Source organism: Falco rusticolus, chromosome 6 (genome assembly GCF_015220075.1).
Source record: "Falco rusticolus isolate bFalRus1 chromosome 6, bFalRus1.pri, whole genome shotgun sequence".
In the NCBI taxonomy this organism is placed as follows: domain Eukaryota; kingdom Metazoa; phylum Chordata; class Aves; order Falconiformes; family Falconidae; genus Falco; species Falco rusticolus.
This window is the reverse complement of record NC_051192.1, coordinates 68,684,040-68,706,717: the sequence shown is the minus strand read 5'-3', so window position 1 is coordinate 68,706,717 and position 22,678 is coordinate 68,684,040. Positions and strand designations below refer to the sequence as shown.

The window sequence follows — 22,678 nt, the reverse complement described above, 5'->3', positions numbered from 1 at the left end:
AACACTATACTTTTGTAGGTAGCAATATACTTTCCTACACAACCTTCCTACACATCCTTTCCTCCACATTCATCTCTCTGCTGAAAAGCAGCACTTTAAAAAGCATTCAGTAGAAGATTGATTTTATCTGGAGGATTTCCAGATCTTTAAATAATGTTTAGGATAAAGACAGAGAGAGGGAGGGGTAGGGGTAGGGGTGAGACAGGAATTACTCTGACATCTCTTAATTCTATTTGAGGAAACCAAATAGATAATTCAAACAGGATGCAGAGGGTGGAATGAAGTGCAGCAGAACTGATCTGCAGCCTGGGATACAGAAAACATTAAACTCTGCCAGGCCTTAACATTTTGTTGTTATTTAGAATAAGCAAAGGAGGGGACTGAGTGGCATCTGAAAACAGTATTTTGGTAGTAGGTAACTACATTTTAATTCTGCTTTCTCTAGACCAGTGAAACACCTGCTTAATTGCAAGTAGCAGCAAGAGATAACTTGGAATTTTTAGGCTCCAGTTCTGTGGAAGCTCTGTAACTTTAAAAGCATGTGTTAGCATGTAGAGCTGTGGTTCTCAAACTCTATTCTGTTTTCTGTTAGACAAATAGTACAGCTGTGCCACAACACTAAACGGAACAGCAATATGCATAATTCATCAGTCCCGTGTGGCACCCATTTGTGAAGGGGTTAAGCAGTTCAGGGCTGTATGAGTAATTCACTGGGGTTTTGTTGGCCAAATGAAATCAAGCACTTTAATTGTTTTGGGGTTTTTGATCACCAAAGCCTTCAGTTTCCTCTATGGAGTTATTGGCGTATGGAAAGCAATGTTGTGGGTGTTAAAACCTGAACATACAGAAACTTAAATAAGAAAGGTTTCATCTGATCTGAAACAAATTGCTTTAATTTTGTTTTCAGCATTTTTAATAAAGGCAAAGACAAGTGACAAACAGCCTTGTATCCTTCTTTTCCCTCGGTGCTCTGTAGCTCAGGACATAAAACAAACTCCCAGCGTGGGGCCAGAGTCCCTCCTTTGCCAGGGTGGGCAACTGTGCTGCAGCAGGTTCCTGGTGTTGCCTGTTCCACGCTATGTTCAACTATTCACTGGGCAGAAAGAGAGTGAGGATGATTCTGTAGGCTGATGGTTGTAGTGCTTGTCTCATAGTAAGTTAAATTCAGGTTTAGTTTCCTCTGCTGAATTTTATCATTCTTAGCTCAAATACATAGCTTGAATAAGGGACATTGTGGAATATCTATAGATGAATAGCCCTACTACAGAAATGTAACCTTGACAGAATCTATATATGACTGATATTTTCTAGTGATTCTCACAATTACCCTAACCCCCATATTAAGTAAACATTTGCTTTATCTTCATTGTCCTGAAGGATACACATCAACAAGCGTTGGTGATTTAAAGCCCACAGTCAGACCAGACAAGACTTAGGCACTGGCAATGCGACATTTTGGTGTGGTACACATCTGTTGGGGATGTAAGACAGTGGTCCTGGGCTACCTGCATGTGTCGCTGAGTCACAGCGGTGAATACACATGTACAATTACAGCCCTACCATTTACTAAAAGGCTAAATCTATTTCCATCTCAATAAGTAAATCAAACATAATAAAACATAGAAGCTGGAATCTCTCATATTCATGCTACTCTGCTTTGCTGTAATTAAATTAAAGTATTAAACACTTCAACTCATAATCTTTAGCACAATATTAATAGACAGCCAAAGCCTTGTTATTAATTTCATGCATTGGGGAATTATTCTGATGAGTGCAGATTGATTATCTCCATGAAAGAATGATGAATGTTAGAGACTGGAGAGATTGAGATGTTTGGTGATGCCTAGAAGATTTTGCTTGTAAATAAATGATTATAAAATCTATCAACACACATAAATATATATAATTTTCATATAATCCATGTACCTCTCTCCATTTAGATAATGTTATATTTACTTGAATGTCAGGAAGGAGTCACACAACCTTATTTCTGCTCCCTGAAGCATATGAAGCACTCCATTTTTGTTGTGTGGTCCTGTATGGCTTCTGCTTTGAAGACATACAAAACTCTGACCATGACTTCAGTGAAAGCAGTCTCAGGATTTATAACCTGGATAGAGATTGTGTAAATTGGTTGCATATAACATGCACAATTAACACAATGGTGTCTTTTCCCCTGCAACAAGCAGATACAAAATTGCAAGTAATATATATGCGTTGTATTGGTTGAGAAATACTTCAAAATTTTGTAATTGACGTTGGTTTCATATCACAAAGGTAGAGGGGGAAAACAGCTCTACATTGATGAACCCAAGATTACAGTCTGATGCTGTAACTCTATTCTTGAGTGGTTAAAACCTTTGCTCAATTGTGCCACTGCTGTACCAGCAATGAGAAACTCCTAACAATCAATCTGTTTCTGGCATTCATTACTGTGTTTTTGTTTTTGTTTTTTTTTTTTTTTAAAATGACATGTTTTACTTTAAATTTTCATTGCATTTGATTATTCCATTTTTTCTTAGTACTTGTAGATAAATTGTTCCACAAACAATATCAGAAAATATGTCTGGAAAAAAAAATACTGAAACTGGCATTTACTTCACCCTCCTAACTCAGGGCACGATACTTGTCTAATCTCTAAATCTAAATTAGTAATCTTCAGAAATACATGTCTTTTTCACTATCAGCAGGTAGGCATAATAATATATGTGTAATCTTCAGAGTGAGATGACATTTTAGGACAGCTTGGCTACCAGCTGGTGGTGCTCTGCAGGGTAGGCAGGGCAATGGGACCCCTGTGCACCAAGGGAGACTCCCTACAAATTTGCTTTTTACCTCAATGGAGCTGAGTTCAAAGAAGAGAAAATTTGAGCAGAAGAATACAAATGCTAGGAGGACTTCTCTGATTCCACACTATGGGACTATCTTTTATTGACTTTAAAGACTGTTTCAGGGCAATTAAGAAATTCTGTAGTCATTCACCACACTCCAAATGTAAATTTCAATAGTTTCTGAGGATAGATTTGTGAAAAGCATTAGGAAATTAGGTGAGTAATTTCTCTTTGGTTAAAGGACAACCCATAAAAGCTTTTATGGATGATTAATTGATGAATAAAAATCGGTTGTGAAGGTTCCTTTGTGGTTTGTTGTTGTTTGGGTTTTTTGTTTGTTTGTTTTTGTTTTTTTCCAAAGTACGGGAGATTTAACTCTGTGTTTTCTATTACTATTTGGCCATATTAGTAAAACCCTTGCAGTGCTGTGGAAATATCAGCCAGAGGATTAGCAAGGAAAAATCCAGCATCCATGGCATGAAGGGGTAAGGGGAGAGAAGGGTGATAATTTGACCTCTCACTCTTTCTAATGCCTTTTTTTCTCACTAGAGAACACTTTACTACGTAGCTATGCCATCAGAGCCCCAAACCATGATGCAAAAGATACCAGCAAAACAACTTTTCCGCTGGCATAGTTTATATTATGGTTAATTTTTTTGCACTTATTTTAGGATTTTTATGAGACTAAACTCTGTGTGGCTGTTCTCCATTTGACTTGTGTACTGAATTATTTCAGTGTCCAAGCATGTGGCATTCAGAAACCCAGGATGTCTTCTGCTTCCCTCTGCCAGACCTCGCCTACAAGCTGCAGGCAGGACTGCAGCTCCCTGCCGCGCTCCTGCTCCCCCCGTCCCTGCACTGCTCTCCCTGCTCCCATCACAGAGCTCGCAGGAGGCAGAGTCCTGGCCCTTTTGGTCTTCAGTAGCTTTGTGACAATTGAGAGTGTTTTTCTTGTCATCACCTGCACACTGTTAATAGCAAACACAATTTTCAGGGTGTAAAACTGAAACTCCAGTCAGCACTCTTGAGAAACACATATCTTTGCTTGAGGGCACCCTGCTAGTGCAAATGATCAGATGACTTACCCTGGGAACAGTTACAGCCACATATATATTCTATATATATATCTATATATGTTATAATAAACACTGAGAACACAAATAATTGCCCCCACAGCCAATATATGAACTTCGCAGAGACTTCAAAATACAATTCATAGCAACTGAGCAAATAAACAAATTCTGTGAAGAGAAAGAGAGAGAGGTTATTTTTGCTGCAATGATTATCTTTTCCTTTCCTAAGACCTGATGAGTGAAGTTCTTAAAATGTTATGGGAGAAAAGCTACAGTGAAAGAAAAAATCAATATAGCAATCAGACAGCTTTCTGTGATCTCAGGGCTATTGTGTTAACGCAGAAAATGAAATTGTTTTCTAAAATGCAGTTCTATTTTAACTCTTCCCATGATTAAAACAAAAAAGAAATGGTATCATAAAGACAGCCTTCTCCTATGAGATACAAAGCTATATTTGGTTTTCAGGTACAATTAATATACCCAGGACAAAAATAAATGTTTCAGCATTAACAGTGACAGTCTGAATGTGCAAACTTTGCTGTGAAGTGTTTTGGGAATAGTAGCTCCTGCTGGAAGATGGAAAAACATATTTAGTTGCTTCTGGCTCCGGCATTTGCATGTATTTTCTTCAGGGAACTGCCAAATGCTCAAATATGTCAAGATACATTTCATGCTGGGATATCATTAAACTTCCGTTCTAGTGGATACATACCTTTCAACCTCCATAGCTCAAACTATGGATACAAAATGTGTCTAAGACTCAACAGGAAAAAAATTATTTGCACTGAAACTTTAAAATGCTGTGAAGCTCATTCCCTCAGTGAAAATAATTCTTTGATAACTTTTACTTGATATAAGCTATATTAAGTGAACGAATACAATTTCAAAGATAATGTAATTTTGAAATTATTGAGGAAAGTCTCTTGAAATGAGTCATGTATAATGACAAACTGGAAGTCTGGGTGTCACTTTTGACAACCAGCTGAAGACAAACATCTGATTTGGCATACACTGTATAGACCTTTTCTATAAAAACTCCTTTAACCTATTGGAGAGGTCAAAATATTCCCCCAAACATAATTAACTAACCCATTTTGATTAGTTTATAAAGGGGATTTCAGTTGTGTTTTAGTTAACTGTTAGGGAATAGCCTTTTCTTTTTTATAGAGTAGTCACTCTGCAAACAAGGAAACACAAAATCTTGATATTCTGTTTTGTTTTCTGACTGAAATATTCTAGGTTAAAAGGGTGTAATTAACTCTGAATATTAATAAAAATTACTGAAGTCAAATTTGTCTTCATGCCCTCTGTACAATTTACTGAAAACTCTCTTCCTAATTGCCGTTTTTCCATGCAACAAGATGTTTCAGAGTACTTCTGGACTGCAAGAGCATAAATTCATATGGTGGGAGGGAGGGTGGTTCTGCACCTGGGAATGGGTGGTCAGCTAAGATCTGCTCCTCAAGTTTTCCTAATGTAGTACACAGATCCATGTTCCAGAGAATAACACCGCTAACTCCCTAGCTGTGTCTCCAAGCGAGGAAGGAGTATTGAAGTGAGAGCATTTCCACTGCTCATTTCATGTGGCTGCAGATTTGACTGGGGCTGTGCATGAGGGTGAGCTTGCAGAGAGAGGAGGTAGGACACGTCCACCCCTTGTCTTCAGGCTCCTCACCGGCCTCCTAGGGAAAGAGAGGGGCTAGCTGCCTGTGTGTTTCTCCCCTTTGCTCCCTAATCATTTTATTCTTTCCAAGGAGATTAAAATCTTGGTTTTTGACCTTCTGCTTCAGATTGTAAGCACTCTTGCCCCCACATCAGTAACAGGCAACCTTGGAAGCAGGTGATTTGGGATACTTAATGATGGCAGAAAAATGTCAGTATTCAGCAGCGCAAAGATTTTGGCAACTTAACAGTAAGATGTATACAGTAAAAACAAGTATTAAAAAAATAATGATTGTGAAAAAAGGCTTGAAATCCTCACACAGGCTAAGCAAAGAAAAATACTTTATCATTCACACTTTAACAGCCCCTAGGAGGGTATTCAAGTCTTCACAGTATTAATGCATAGGGAAAATTCTCAGCTCAGCTCTGCCACGATGAAAACAAGGACAAAAACCAACACTCCAGGAAGCATTGAAGGCTGAAGGAAGAAAACCAGCCTTATGCTCTCCCTCTACCCCAAATCCTATGTTGTTACTTGGCATACTTGTGCACGATACAGTGGAGAAATATGACTGTAAAAAAAAAAAAAAAAGATGAGGTAAAAAAGTAGAAATTCTTTCTTTTGAAAAGGTCAGTGCAAGAAATAGAAATTGGCCTTTTAGTCACCATGCAGGCCTGGCTCAAGACCTGAGGGTAGATCACTGCAAGAACTCAAGGGCAGGAAAGAATACAATCAGGAAAGAGTATTCGGAGGCAATGGTGAGATTCATCAGAGTGCAGGAAAAGATGCTAGTAAGAAAACTTAATATGAACTAATTTGTGATATGTGAAAATCTCAGCTGAGACAATAATTCAGATTGGCAGGGATTGAAATATTTATAAAACTGAGCCTGAAGAACGTGGATAATTGACCTCCGAGGGAATCACAGGGAGCTGGCTACTGAGTGCTAGGACCACTTTGATATATTACTATCATTAATGCTGGCTTGGATCTTGTTCCAAAATAGTCTACATTATTTTTCACTTTGTCCCATCACTCCTTTCAAGGTGTCCACAGGATGTGAGAGAATAATAGTGATTCTTGACAAAACTGTAATAAGAAAATGCAGCTGAACTATCTAATAGTGCATGTGCCCGTGTTACTGCAGAAGTGCTTTAACTATTGTTCTTGCCTACTCCTTTCTGTTCTTCCAACAGACCCTTTACGATAGGCAGAAGTGCCTGTAAAGGAATGAAAACATTTTAAAAATGTCTGTCCATTAAAAAAGAGGCAAATTCTCATGTTTTAGGAAAATGGCAAAAAAATGTTCATGTAGGACCACCTTGTGGGCTCTGGCAAAGACTCAGGCACTGGAGCCATACAAGTAAGTGAGAAGAATGTGTCAGACCTGGAGCTGCGGATGGAGCTATTGCACCATTTGAGCCATATCTAAGACCAGACTTTGATCCTGTGCTTGACTCTACAGTTGGCTCCTTAACTACTATAAAATCTTACTCTGGGAAACACCAGCTTGCATAGCCATTTGCAAGGCAGGGATCTTATATCTAATGGTTCTGTAGACTGATTTTGGTACTACAAAATGAGTAAGGAAAAACTACTGAACACAACTTTATCCTAACAGATTTCTTATTTTAGCAGACATCAATAAGAAAAGACACTGAAATGTTCTTACTTTCTTCAGAAAGGTCATTTTCCTCTGCTTCTCTTTCCATTTCTTTACACCATCCTTCCATTCTCTTAGTTTCAGTATGTAGCAACTTCATAAACCAAGATCCATCACGTCGACAAGGAGACATTCGACCAGTCTCTACTGTCTCAATGGCTGGCTCTAGCCAGGGTTCTGGTGGTGGAAGGTTTGAGGTGTCAACTGGGGTTCTATAATCTTCTCTGTAACTGAACAGTCCCTGTGTCCTTACAGTTCTCACTGCACTGTATTGGGTGGGCGTGCTGGGCTCTGAGTGCTGCTGGAATGACGAGCCAAACTGAAGTCCCTTGTCCTCCATGGTGATGTGTCCTGGAAAGCCCTCCAGCTCCAGGTCAGCCTGGACAGCTGCTGTTACACTGTTTGAGCGCTTGAATCGTCCATGTCTTGGTGAAGAAGGGAGAAAGAAAAGAGATTAAGACGTGTAAATTCATACATGATTATACGGAGGCCCAGAATAATGTTTCAGTGAGCATATTCTAGTCTTCTCCTTGGACTTTATGTTAAATATTTTTTCTTTGTGCATATTTCACCAAAATAAGACAGCGAGTAACAACAGAGAGGAAACCCAAATTGCATAGTGGCATCATTGATCTGAGCAAAGATACAAAAGAAAATAATTTAAATTATCTCTGGAAGCAAATATTGATTTATTCTCATACTGCAAAATGCCATGTATAATTACTAAATGAACTGGAAATAACTAGCAGAACTGCAGAGTTACATCTCCTGTAAAGTACATATATAAAAACTGAGGTATTTTTTACTTGCCTCATAGGATGGCCATTAAATATTGATTTTATATTGTGATAATGCCACAACATTTTAGAAAAACTTTATGTTAAAAAGTTAGATAGAGAAGCAAAGATTATTCGTTCAATCTTTTCACACCTGAACCTATTGTTTCAAATTACTTCTATTCAATGATGGTAAAAGGCAATTAGCATCCTGATGCTGTCTGACAGCTGCTATGAAATGAGATAATGGTCCCACTCCAGTACTTAACAGGCAGTGCCTGCCAGGGATAACCTGTGGGTTAGTGTACTGCCCAGCAGTTTTACAAAGCTAGAGAAGGACTGAACAAGTGTAAAAGCTGATTCTACTTTAGGGTACAGGTACCATGGGTTACATCCTAACCATTACATTCCCCTGTGTGGACTGGGAAAGCCTGGATCAGCCTGAAGGGTTCTATCAAAGGAAGAGTATTCCAATACACAGTTCTTTGTATTTGTTCTGCCAATAATGAAATTATATTCATCCACTACTTTAATTTAAAACTTTCAGTTCCTTCCCTCCAATTAAAACCTAGGAAGTTAACTAAATATTAAGTAACTGCTTAATAATCTCTAAAAATTTTACCAAATGACCAGCGTGCATGTAAGAAATTTGGCTTTGTGAATTATTTAGGGACTTGCCAGATGTTTGTTATTGACTCTGTTTACAAATGTGCATTGCGTTGTGAAAGACTACAGGTTTTTGTACACGCTTGAATTACCGTTTTTCATCTTCCACTTGTATTCCAACGGAGTGGTATTCCCGTAGGCCTCTGCTTTCAGTATCTGAATCAGTTGCTGTTTCCACCTAATTCAACACAAAAGATACATCTGCAGAGTGAGCACCAACAACTCAGCGCTATTTAACCTGCACTCATTTAGAATTAATTCTGTATTTCCTCTCTTACTGCTAAGAAACACCTAGCACAGTAAAATAAATGAAATAGGTATTCAGCCTGGTATTGTTTTGGTGCAGTTTTATAAAACTTTGCATGAGTACTTCTGTTCTGCTATGTAATCCCCTATTTCAAATCTAAGCAAAGGCAATTACTCAGTTCAGTGGAAGCATGAAGTAAGCTTGGTCTGGAAGAGCTGTTCTTAGAATGAGGAAACCACAGGATAGCCCTTTTTTATGCTATTATAAACCAGTCTCATTATAGTCCTTGATTTACAAAATAAAATAAAATCTCAAGTAGCCCGATAAACTTGCAAGTGATAAAAAGAAATGCTGCAATGAAATTTTATCGACAACTGCGCTGACAAATATAGAACCATTTAAATGATGTGAGGGATACAGCAGAATGCCATATCTCACCTTTTTTAATAACATGGTCCTGGAAATGTTATATCAAGCCAGTAATTTATGCACTTTTTATAGTATTCCCATCCAAAATACATTTCCCAAAATATATTCACAGTAGAGTTTTCTTCATAACTGAGACCATATTGCTTTTGCAAGTTTCTGTGGGATTTTATGTAACACTGCCCACCACCACACCACCCCCAAGTCTTTGACACAGACAAAATGAGCGCTGCAGTATGCAAATTGTACTGAATCAAGGGAGAGTCAGGAAAGAAGAAGAAGAGTAGAACTGACTTTTCCTTTCAAATTATATTTTCACTGTTAAATCAAACAAATGGTATCAGCAACCAGTTTTTCAATATGCATGCTGCACGCGTGAATTCAAAGAGCATATCCTATCACGAAGACAAGATGACTTTTTGCCTTGCAGCCATCACAGGCACCTCTGGAAAGAGCTCAATGGCCTTTGCAGCTGCCTCTCAGCTGCACAGTCCTAATCCTACCAGGTTTCTGGAAAGATGCAGAGAGAAGGGGGAAGGAGGGCGGGAAGTGAATGTACCTGTGGACTATACTTCTTGAAGAAGCCAGTTGCTGGTAACTTCTCTTTCCATCTTCAAGCCGTAGCTCCATGTACATTTGCATGGAAAGGAATTCCAGCCAGTAATCAGTACACATTCATATTTACCTGGGTGTGGGTCATGGAAATGTTCATAAAACCAGCTAGTGCAGGAATCCTTTAGTAAATGTTAATGGCATGCTTGAAGTGTACAGTATAGCATCAGGCACGGTTTGCCAAAAGCTCTGGTTATCAGTGTGGCAACTGTCAGGGAAAGACATATTTCCCAGTGATTCCACTTACGCTGCATGAGGTCTAGGGGAAAGCATGTGCTGCCATCTGTTTCCACCTTGGCAGCTGCATGGAAGCTGCTATGTTCACTTGGACGGGCAGCACATTGAGAGAGCTAAGATATCAGACTGGGTAATAGTCTTCAGGATCTGGCATTGTCACTATAAAAATAAAGATCCCTCTTGACGTTGCCAGTGAAAAAAAAACCTCAACCACAGAGGGAGGCAGCTTGGAGAAAAAAAAACCCACAACAACCAACCAAAAAACAGGCAAGTTGATTTCCTAGTTAAGGTGGGTCTTGGCTGCAACATGGGTGAGAAGCTTAAGTTGCACTTGGAGGGTCACCCTCTCCTGAAAGAACATTGCAATGAGTAGAACAGGCACAAGGTCCAGTTTCTTAGCGCAAGAGATATCTGCCAGGAAAGACACCCTGATTTATAACATAGATGGGTACAAAAGAGTCTTGAATAATAAGTTAGAGTCTAAGTGAGGAACTAGGCACTCGGCTAGCCCTTCCAGGGATGTGAGAAAAGCTGTGTATAAAATACCTGCAATAGAGACAGGTTTGTTCTTCACTAGAGCAGAAATGAATTAACTGGGCCAAGAACGAGATACCCATCTAGCCTGTTGTGAGGGAGCAGAGAGGCAAGGCACACTTACAGTTTTGACTACAGTAGTGAGAGCTCAGTCAAATATGCATAGACATGTTTTTAGCAGTGAAGCCAACTTATTCTCAAAGGGAGAGGAGAGAGCAGGTGGTGAATAAGAGCAGACAATGCAAAATACTTAGACTGTGGCTTTTGGGTGTGCCTGTACCAATGCTAGCAGGAAAATGACGTCCAAGGTGGAAGAACATTTTCTAGAGGAGGTCTGTTGATGTTGAAATCCATAACAACGTCTGGAGTGGTCAGGAAGTCTAAACTGTTGCTAAGAACTACAGTATTTGGCTTCATACCCAAAGCAACGAGATTCAATATGAGTTAAAACATAATATAAAACAACAAAAAAACCCCACTTGAGTTTAAACTACAATAAATAATGCCATCAAAGAGCAAGTCTTCAACTAGGGATTTCATCTCCTCCTGGAGACAAGAAGTCTGGAAGATCTTGTTAAAGTTGCAGTGACCATGGCCTTCCAAATCATATCTGATGCATCATGGAACACCTGCGAAAAAGCCAGAGAAGTGATCTTGGTCTCAGACAGTCACTATAAAGCGCTTGTAGGAGAAGAGTGACAAAGGAGACTGTAATTTCTGTTATTGAAGAACAGAAAGCACTTGGGAGTTGGTGGTTGAAAGGTGACACTAGAGGCTTAAGACCATGATCTCAGAATAAAGATTTCTTCCTATGTTCAGAAGACGCAGTGGTTATTAAAGTAGGTGATTGTGATACAGGAAATCTAATCTCCTGAGCATTTCCAGTCTATTGTCTTGGTAGTGAAGGGGCAGGAGACAGGTAATTACCAGGGAATATTGGTGGATTTCATGGTGGCCTTACAGACTTAGAAAAGATAGTCAGATATCTGGTAGTATTGATGTCAGGTTATGGGAACATTCAGTGTCATGCATTCCCCAAGAGGATGCATGAAGGTCTGAGCACTTTGTTTCCTAAGTCATGGAAACAAAGCGCTGGCTGTGACAGAAGGCAGAAGACAAATCTTCTGCAGTGTGTTCCAAGTAAACACAGTGGAAGGCAACTATACGAGCAGGCTCTAACTTCACAGTACCCCAGTGATGAGGGTAATACTTCTCAGGGCAGTGACACAAGGAAAAGGATTTTGCTTTCCTATCTCCTGCCTCAGAAGTTTGAGGTATAATGCACAAAACTGTCAACCTGGACATATGGAGAATAGGTAGTCAGTGTGATTTTGAGGCTGCATGTCTCTCCTTATAGAAGCAGCAGAAAATGCCAAAGTGCCATGACTAGTTAGTCAAAGGCTGGAGAAGAGACTGAGTCTTTGTGCACAGCCTCATATGACAGTGCTGCTGACAAGGTCTAATGACAGTGTAAGGGAGAGTCACAGTATTACTGATCATGAACAGCAATCCCAAGGCATGGAAAAAGTCACTGACTGTTGGAGTTCTTGAGACTTAATACCAGGTAAGACGCTGATGGCATGATGAAGGCAGTACACCTGGATTGCTCTGGACCACAGCTCCACAGCTAAGACTGTGTCAGACAGCCAATACAGCTTCACTAAGGGAAAATCATGCTTGAACAGATTTGGTGGCCTTCTATGATGGGATTACAGCATTGGTGGATATGGGAAGAGGGACTGATGTCACTTACTTGGACTTGTGGAAAGCATGTGATACTGTCCCACACAACATCCTTGTCTTTAAAATGGAGAGACATGGATTGGATGGGTGGACTTGGTGGATAAGGAATTGGCTAGATGGTCACACTCAAAGACTGTGGCTCAATGTCTGGGGAGACCAGTGATTAGTGATGTCCCTCAGCTGTCTGTACTGGGACGTATTATTTAAAATCTTTGTTCAGGACATGGACCGTGAGATTGAGTACACCCTCAGCAAGTTTGTGAATGACACCAAGCTGAGTGGTTGATACTCTGGAGGGAAGGGATGCCATCCAGAAGGACCTTGACAGACTAGGGAGGTGGGCCCGTGCAAACCTCATGAGGTTCAACAAGGCCAAGTGCAAGGTCTTGCATGCAGGTCAGGGCAATCCCAAGCACAAGTACAAGCTGGGCAGAGAATGGATTGATAGCAGCCCTGAGGAGAAAGACATGGGGGTGTTGATGGATGAGAAGCTCAATATCACCCTGCAATGTACACTTGCAGCCCAGAAAGATACTGGTGGATAAAAAACCTGAATATGGCCCAGCAATATGCGCTTGCAGCCCAGAAAGCCAATCACATCCTGGGCTGCATCAAAAGAAGTGTGACTAGCAGGTCAAGGAAGGTGATTCTCCCCCTCTATTCACGAGACCCTACCTGCAGTACTGTGTTCAGCTCTGGGGACCCCAACATAAGAATGGCATGGATCTGCTTTAGCAGGTCCAGAGGAGGGCCATGAAGATGATCAGAGGGCTGGAGCACCTCCGCTATGAAGACAGGCTGAGAGAGTTGGGGCTGTTCAGCCTGGAGAAGAGAAGGCTCCAGGGAGACCTTATAGCTGCCTGCCAGTGCCTAAAGGGGGCCTACAAGAAAGCTGGAGAGGGACTCTTACCAGGGAATGTAGTGATAGGAGGAGGGGCAATGGTTTTAAACTGAAAGAGGGTAGATTTATGCTAGATACTGGGAAGAAATTTTTTGCTGTGAAGGTGAATACACTGGAACAGGTTGCCCAGAGAAGCTGTGGATGCTCCATCCCTGGCAGTGTTCAAGGCCAGGCTGGATGGGGCTTTGAGCAACCTGGTCTAGTGGAAGGTGTCCCTGCCCATGGCAGGGGGGTTGGAACTTGGTGATTTTTAAGGTCCCTTCCAACCTAAACTATTCTATGATCCTGTTCTATTCTATGATTCTATTGGACTGGGTCCAAAGGAAAGGACCAACATCATTACTTCCACTTGTGGGGTTGCTGATCAAGATCCTTGAACTTGTTTGGATGAACTGCAACTCCAACTGATGGCGTCAGGGAGGCAGGCACCGGCTCCGCAGCATTACAAGCCTGAAGATTTGACAAGGGAAAGAAATTTGTGGGTGGCCAGGCTGAAGAAGCTGAGCAGATGGGAATTCAGGATTCATCAGCGTCTCCTCCTCACTCACACAGCTTAGCATGGAGGGACAGGACATTCTGTCTCAGACCACACCTGAGCCGAAGCCAGAAAAAAGAAGCCAAGCTGACATCTGCCCACATGTCAGTCTTTGCCTTCAGTTCCTTCTAAAACATTGCACTTCCTTCACAGAGTGATATCCTTAGGATGACCATTTCTATATCTTATGCTCCTTGGGACCTACTGAACAAGTCCTGTGGCATAAGGTGGAGGCCAGATTGCTGGACATGGACATAGGCTAAGGAAGGTTGATGGTATCATCCTTGAGGGGCTAACATACTGCTACTAATGGTGTGGAGGTAAGCGATGGTCAATGGACAGAGAAGAGACTTTTGTCTTCCACACAGGTATCTCAGCAGCTCAGACACAGTGCTGTTGGAAACATGATGGTCTAAAGATATAAAAAAGGAAAGGTCCATACGGAGATCATCAGTTTGGCTAATTAATATTGTTGGAACAAATCAGGAAGACTGGGTAACACACCCTTTTCTTCTGTATTGCACATCGAAAGCATATCTGCTTTTACCTACTACATTGTTTGGTTTAGTAACAGATAGCAATGTCTTCTTTTGAACTCTGCTTCTGATATGCGGAGGCAGATTTTCCTTTTATATTTTGGATGGACTGCTATCTTTCCATTGATGCAACACAACAAGAAAAAGTAATTTTCATCTATCTGCTTCCAGTGCTTTCTTATTGGTATTTCACCTAGAGGTATATCCTGAATAATTTTCCCAATATGCAATTGACACCTAGAATTTACAGGCATAAACGAAGGAATCTGCCCTAAAATTTTATTCAAAACAAAATTATCAGGAAAATGATGGCTCAGGTATCAAAACAAAAAATGACATTAGTTACGTCTAAATATAAACTCTTGCCAAATTATCCTTCCCTCCAGCTTGCCAAGGATGACACTCACTTAATGACCTGTTGATTGCCTTCATATTTTAATGCTTGCATTTCCTCACTGTGCCTTGTAATAGCAGGAGAATGCCAAGTGTGTGTGTGCACGCACGTACGCACAATCTAGGATTGCAAATATTGTAACAACCAACAAAAAAAATAGATCTGGAAAATGGAGGCAAATGCCAACACACATAAAAGTGGGAAATAAGAAATAATTTGCATTTACAAAGAGAAAAATTATCAAATAAATTGCATTTCTGAATGACAGATATTATAAAGACTCCTGCTAGAAGACAACAAGGAAACTCTTTAGATTTAATCAGATTGGCCAAGCTAGATTTAAATGAGCAGAGGAGAAAAAACAGTGTTTGGTTTGATTGTGTGGCTTCTGAAACTCAAATAAGTCTTAATAAATCTGCTATTATTCTCCAAGATTCATTATTGTTTTAATACTTGCATGGGTTCTAAAAGCCTTAGTATTTGTAAATCGGCCCACAATCTCAGTAAAGCAAAACAATGTGACAAATTATATGTCTATCTGGTTATAAGGGAATCTCACACAGAAGAAGAAACAAAATAATAGCCAGGCACTGACAAAAAGTAGAAGTAAGGAGTAGATCTAACACAGCAGGTCATCTTCTTCTCTCCTTGCAAACAAAGAACTAAAACTTCCTTAAAAATTTGGCACTTTATGCCATGAAAAATATTGTTTCATGGGTTTATAATATGCCCATAAGGCTTTTAATATTAATAGGAAATTTAATGGAACATTTTGAGATTATTTCTATCTTCCTTCTTTTACCATTCACAAAGGCATAACACTCCCCTTTTTTGCTGCCAATACAAGGAGCCAACAATACTATGAATCCTCTGTGATCAGTTACTGCTGACCCATCCAGCCCAAAACTTGAAAACTAAGTATCAGGTACTGGCACTGACTTGGTAATCAACGATCCACAAGTAAACTATATGAACACAAAATTATTAGAATGAATGCAAATCACTATTGCAAAGAAGTTGCTTGTTATAATCAATCTTAGTTTGTTTATAGGCACTTGTTCTAGAAAAGGATGCGTGAACCAAGTCAATTATTCCTTCAAAGTATTTACTAAGCTTTTTTAGCTGATAATTTTAATTACTTAAAAGCAACCTTTATTTCTGTATTGAAATATTATTCTGCTTTATACATGAGCACTGCAACATAATGTTGTAGTGTCCTAAAAATTCCATTCTCAACTTCTATACATACTGTCTCTAAGGAAGGCTTGAAGTTAAGATACTAAACACATAAGAAAAAAGATTTTAACCTGGTGCCTTTTGCTCCTCTGTCATAAGCATCAGTAACAGAAGTCCTTGAGGCCACATTATCTCCCCCCATGCAACTTCACTGCCCTCAATGGGTTTTCACTGCTGCAACCGATTTGTTCTATAATTAGAATTTAATAACAATCTCTCTGATGATGCACAGGAAGGGACATAACTCACCTCTCCTCTCTTGCATAGGCTTCTTAGTGATAACAAGAGGAAAAAGAGAAGAAAACACTACCTTTGACAGTAGATCAAGTACATGTAATTGTGAATGCAGACAAACGTTCTTAGGTACAGGGAGATCTAATCTGTATGCAGTGACTTCAAAGTAGGAAAAATACTTGAAATAAGCTATAGTACTAACTGCTACTGCTTTCCTTTACTGATGGAATACTTTTATCAGCCAAAAACCATATACTTTTTCAAAATAATTTTTAGAAACCCACCAAAAGACTCCTACACTTTTATACTTGAGTGATTTTTTGTGCCTCACCAAAGGGCTCCGTTTTGCTACTCCACTACTTCCCAGCAGAACATGTGGACTACTGCAATACATTGCTTGGCACAGTAAGTTCTAATTACAACAAAAATATCCTACAATGGGTTGAAAACTTCTGCTGCTTTTAAGAAAGCACTTTTTGCTAAAAATTCATGGCAGAGTTTAGAAATAGGATTTGTGTCAAAATAATATGAGATAGTAACAACAAAATAATGCACACAGCAGTGGTTGTCATAATTTTTTGGTGCATTTACTGCTAAGTAGCAAATTGCTCTGAACCAGCATTCTCTAAGGCAGCAATCTGTGTCTTCCCTGCTTTCATTATGTCTGATGGCAGTTAAGAAAACGAGCAACAGTAATTTGTGAAGAGTAAAAAATTAGATGGCTTTAAAATAACCATAGCTTTGTTTTAACTACAATTCCAACTGCTAAGCTTTTTGACAAGCGAGGAGGGCAAAATGCTACCACTGGCTGGGAACTCTGCTATCCAGATAAGCCTGTCAATTCTGGCTTTATCTACCTACCTACCTACCTACCTACCTACCTACCTACCTATGTGTGTGTGTATATATATGTACAGGTCAGTGTTAACTCTAAAGGCTGGGTTATAGCCTCTGTACCATAAAGGTGTTATCAAAACTTTCACTGACTTCTGCAGGCCAAGGACTTCATGCACTTCTCTCACAAAAGTGCAGCTGGACAGTGATTTTAGAAGAATGAACAAGGCATACCTCTAAAACTTTGGATCATTTATGATGCAAAGACCAGTGTAATCAATGCCAGTATTTCTTGCCATTGCTATGCGTACACTGAAGTAGAGCACTGACAAGGATGGTACAACCTAGACAGTACAAAGAAAATGTAGATGCTCATCCAACTAAGTATGCCATGTGGCATACTTTAATGCTTTGCCTTAAAGGGAAATTCCAGTTTGAGACTGCAGTTTCCTGAACAACGTTTTTACTATACAATGTTAATAATTTCATTAAATATATACATAAATATTACACAGAAGATCCCCTTTTGGCACAAAAAATTAAGCAGGCAAGTGATTGCACTAGACCTCCTGAATACAGCTTTTGATTTATAAGAATGACTTGTTTAATGAAGATTCTGGAGATTAAAAAAAACCTAGATAGGTTTGAAGTGTGATCTCCAGACGATAAATGAAGATGACAGAGTCCATTCTCTACGCTACAATTAGTGCTTGTCTCCAAAAATATCGTCATGAATCAGCCTCCACATGCTGATTAGAAAATTTGTTTCCGTCTCATCTGCTTCTGGGATTTCTGTTCATTTTGAGAAGCCTCGATGTCTTTTAAATAGAGAACAAACAAAGGGCTGCATGTTTTGAAATACTTGAAATAAATAAGGAGCAATTTCTTGACATATTTCCTCATATACTTTACAATCCAAATGCTTTTAATATGAAATGGTTTATAACAAGAGCAATTACTGAATGTTAATCATTAGCATATATACAAGGGTGTGCAAAGAAGCAAGGAAAATACTTGAATATATACTAACCTTGTTCTTGACTTAGTGGTTATTTTACTCTAGACAATCTCTACCCTCCATTTTAATTCTAATACTTTGATTAGTCTTCTGCTGGCATGATAGAAGAAAGATATGAAGACTATAGCTACTAGTATTACTAGAGTTTTATCCTTTTCCCTATATATAAATTCTTAAGAATACTGACTAAATTTTCAATCCCAGAATAAGTATTTTGCATTTCATTTGAATTTAGGAATAAACATTTTTTCCAGTGCCTACTGACACATCTGACAATATTCCTCTTGATTTAAATATGGCAGTTAAAAAAAACCAACAAAAACCCAAACAGCAACAAACCAGCTATTTTCTGGAAAAGCTTTGTTTCTGAAGATTTTTTTGTTCAAAATTCCCATCTGGGATAGGGCTAACATACCATGAGATGGGTTACCATATCTCTGCTGTTCTCTGTCCCTGCAGATCGGGCAATACCGATCTTTATAGAAATGCCAATGCTTCCCCTAGGAGCTTGGGTTCCCTATGCGTATGAATACCAATCCTATGGCACATGCCTAGTTTGGCAGAACCTTTTACAAGGACTTCTGTTCATTACATGTACACTACATAAATCATATACACCAAAGACGTGGCAGCCCTAGGCTGAATCCATAGTAGTTCCACATGCAGAGGAGTCACTGGTCATACTTATCTTTGTGCCTCTGTGCTCCTGTATGAAGCTCCATTGGCGAGCATTCTCACACCAGTGTGTTAAAGGAACGAAACATTAAAAAATGCACAAATTAACCATCCTAATAGCAAATTAATTAATGCAAATAAATGCAAATTCAATGCATTACCCTGGCATGGCATGCTAATGAGAAAACAAGTCATTTAGTCAATCAAGGAAATACGCAAATAAAAAACATCCTTTTCTAAGGTGCTTTGATGCAGAAGTCTGAAAGAAATTCGATACTTAAACTGTATTTTGGAGGCATGAATATCTATTTACATAGTTTGCAGTAAGGATATTCTACCATGTGTTTTTATTCCTTGCAAACCTGGCAATAGAAATACGACCAAAACAAAAGCATTTTCTGCTTCAAAATGCTGCAGAAAGGTATTTTTCACACTAATGTGGTTTGAAACTTACTGCTGAAAAAACTGCAAACTAAAATGTGCTCTCTGGATACTGGGTTGAAGGTAATGTTGTGATTTTAACCTTATCCAATGCCAAATGGCGCAACCAAACAGTCCGTACTTCTCAAAAGGTAACAAACAACTTATCCTTCTAAGACCTGCTGTTGCAAACAGTATTTGCCTTTTCCAGTGTGTGCACCTGAGGACCAGTATTATGGGCCAAGCATCAGATGAGAAGTTGCTACAGAAGCGCTGCTGCCTTCATGGAAATCATTGCACAGATGTTTTTGTGGATTATAAGCACGTATTATTAAACACACCACATACCAAGAAGGGTCAGAGCCTAGTGAAAAGTACTGGTCATCACCTGCAGTAAGAAACAGGATCAAGTGATGTAATCAAAGTTTCAGAATTAATTGCTGAGATACCAGCGCTGACTGAAGCAAGACACCAACATTGTTAAATACCACTGTGCACAGCTGCTGTAGAGAAGAGATAACAACACTAGACACTATTCCTTTCTGAATAGTAAGTTTCAGGTCAGGGGCTAAATGTACTAAAAAATTACTTGCTGCTCCTTTCAGATTTTCACTGTTATCTGCTAAGCCCCTTCTCTGAACAATTTAGGATACACTAATTGCTTTGTAAAATATTTGAAAAGTAGCCATCTGAATATTTGACCATTGCTGTTAAATTACACTCTACTCCTTTGCAGCTAAAGAAGCAGAAGCAAATACTTTTATGCTGAGAAATGGACAAGCAGCTTGCTGGCAAAGCCTGTGCCTTCTTATTACTCTAATACGTTGTGGAAAAACAAAATTATACCACACTAAGACGTTAAACTGAAGTTCAATCAGTATCTGTGACATGCTTAACCCAAACACCTTTCTCTGACTGTATTGTGAAATTAATGGAAATGGAATTACTGCTTTTTTAAGAAAATAATGTACTTCCTAGTAGAGGAACAGTCACTCACTGGGCTTTGTTACATGGACTATTACCTTCTCAAGATCTATGTTGCTGTCTCCACAATATCTGTAACTATGCCAGAATGCATGGCATTTCCTCTATAGCTGATCTGGCAAAAGTAAACCCAGTGATGTAAAAGGGGATATTCACATACTTGAAATTAAATATTTTGTAGAAAGAACCCTAAATTTTCCTCTATTCCCGTGTCTCAAAGGATTTTTCATTCTTTGCAAGTTCAACTTTCTGATACTTATTACTACTTGGTATTTCTTAGAGATTTAAACAAATGGCCATTGCTATCTTGCTAGTGCTTTCCATTTGGTAGAAGGATTAGCAATGAAAATTTTCATGTGGAATTACCTTATTTCATTTCCCTGAAACAGCACAACATGACTGAGCATAGTCTGACACACATTTTGTCAGGTGAAATAAATAGTGCAGTTTTTTGATGGACAAATGGAGGAATGCTCAAAGTCCATGTTTATTAATGTTATTTCATTACTCGCCATCTGTAACTATGTTGTATCTACATCAGCACATTTCTTTCTCTTCCTTGGTACCTTCTTCCCAGCACAACTAGAAGAAAGCCCAGGGAGCTCTTTTTAGGTAGAATAACTTGAAGATCCAGCAGCATTACACTTTCCCAAGGTCAAAAGAGAAAGATAATGGAAAAAATAGTCAAGCATTTTAAAGCTGGTGTAATTCTATAAAAAGCACTGTGAATTCATGGAGGGAAGGAGATGAACATGCTGTTCACCTGTAGCTCTGCAGTATAATTTTCATATCAAGTGTTAATGACAGGTAACCTCCCTAAAGATTTATTCATTCATTTTCTTCCAGGTACAGCATATTAGCCAAAGACTTTTCTGCACAGCCACTTTGCCATGATGTGAATTACAATTAACGCTAAGCAGCCAGGGGTTGTTTGTTAGATTATTAGAGCCAGTGAAGCTGAATGACTCATTCTATGCTATTTACAGAAAGAAGGCAAGCAATTCATCACAGGCAGGTGTTAATGATAGGCTACCTGGATCCCTATAGAGGAACGTCGACTCTTAAGAAACTCCTCTGCTTTTGTCACTAAGATGGCCTTGTCACTGGTTCGTATGGAGGTGCTCTGGCTGTCAGACGTGTGGCGCTGTGCAGCTGCAGTTTCCAGGGCAAGGTTCATGGCCTTGTTGCTGTCCAAACTGTCGGTGGAGTTGTACATCCCCCGCGCGTCCTGTGGCCATGGGGAGATCCTCTGAGTCCGGCTGTCGTGATATGCATCCTGGGTGGATTCTGTGCTGCTCTGTGCCGTGACTGAGATCAGTGGCTTGGAAGTGGTACGAGGGGGTACCGGTGGTGGTGTTTTTTTGTAACTTGTGTAAGTTACAGCTATGGAAAGTATTAAAAAAAGAAAAGAAAAAAGAAAAAGAGAAGTCAAGATTAATCTGATGGAACCTTCACAATAGGAATCACCTTAACTTTAAGATTATGCTATTTAAAAATGAAGATCGTGCAACATAGCACTCTGTGAACCTCGCTATTAGTTGAAAGTGTCTCAGAGTCAGGTGGGTATCCACAGCAACATTTCTTTTCAACCAGGAAGCAAGGAGTAGAAATGGGAGTCCCAGATTAAGGTGAAGAAGAAAGATAGTTAGTAGGATTTGTGTGTTAAGGCTTGTGCTGGGTAGGTGCACACTGGGGCTTCTGAGGTTGCTTCCACATACATAGGGTAAAGCTGATAAGAGAAATAAAGAAAGATTTTTCCCCCCTCTTGTTATCACTTGAACTGTGGGCTCTGTATTGATACAGTGTATAAAGAAAATAGCATCAATATACTGGAAAAAATATTATTCAGAAGCTCCTAATTTACAGTATGCCACACTTTAATCTTGAAAAATACTTCCAGGTATACCGGCTGGCATTAGGCAAGATTGGCTACTTACACAAGAAGCATCTTTTAAAAATATCCACAATATAGTTAATAAAGGGAAATTCCAGGCATGCAAAAGATGTTAAAATATATGCAAAGCTACTAGATATTTGGACAAGCAAAAACTACAAGTAATACCAAAAGCAGTGACTTTTTATCTATTATCCTGCAGTGAGCCTTAAATCCTTAGAACATGCATTGAAGGGGAATATACTTAAATGTAGAGAATATGGAAATATAGATCTAAAAATGGGTCTGAAACACTGTGAGAACTGGATACACATGAGCAGAGCTAAGACTTTTAGTCTGATGAGCAGAGCAGGTTTGAGGCTGGTTTAACATAGATTCTGTCTTGCAGCAAAAGGCTCAATAAAACATCCAAGAAAGCTCTACAGATGCAGAATTGTGCCAGTACTGCTTCCTTACAAAATTTTAGAGCTTTCATGGAGATAGACATTTATTCATTAATATCATACATCTGAATTTTCTAATTGTCTAAGCACACTATACTTTTTT

At 39.3% G+C, this 22,678-nt stretch overlaps 1 protein-coding gene across 1 annotated transcript in view; it reads right to left on the bottom strand.

Moving 5' to 3' along the window:
• Positions 1-22,678, bottom strand: part of DLGAP2 (DLG associated protein 2) — a 109,552-nt gene that overhangs the window by 16,226 nt on the left and 70,648 nt on the right. The window contains exons 6-8 of the mRNA XM_037392774.1: positions 21,272-21,621; positions 8,765-8,850; positions 7,240-7,655 (exon numbers count right to left, since the gene is read on the bottom strand). Of these exons, the coding sequence (XP_037248671.1) occupies positions 7,240-7,655; positions 8,765-8,850; positions 21,272-21,621 (852 nt within the window). The remainder of the gene's footprint in view (positions 1-7,239; positions 7,656-8,764; positions 8,851-21,271; positions 21,622-22,678) is intronic.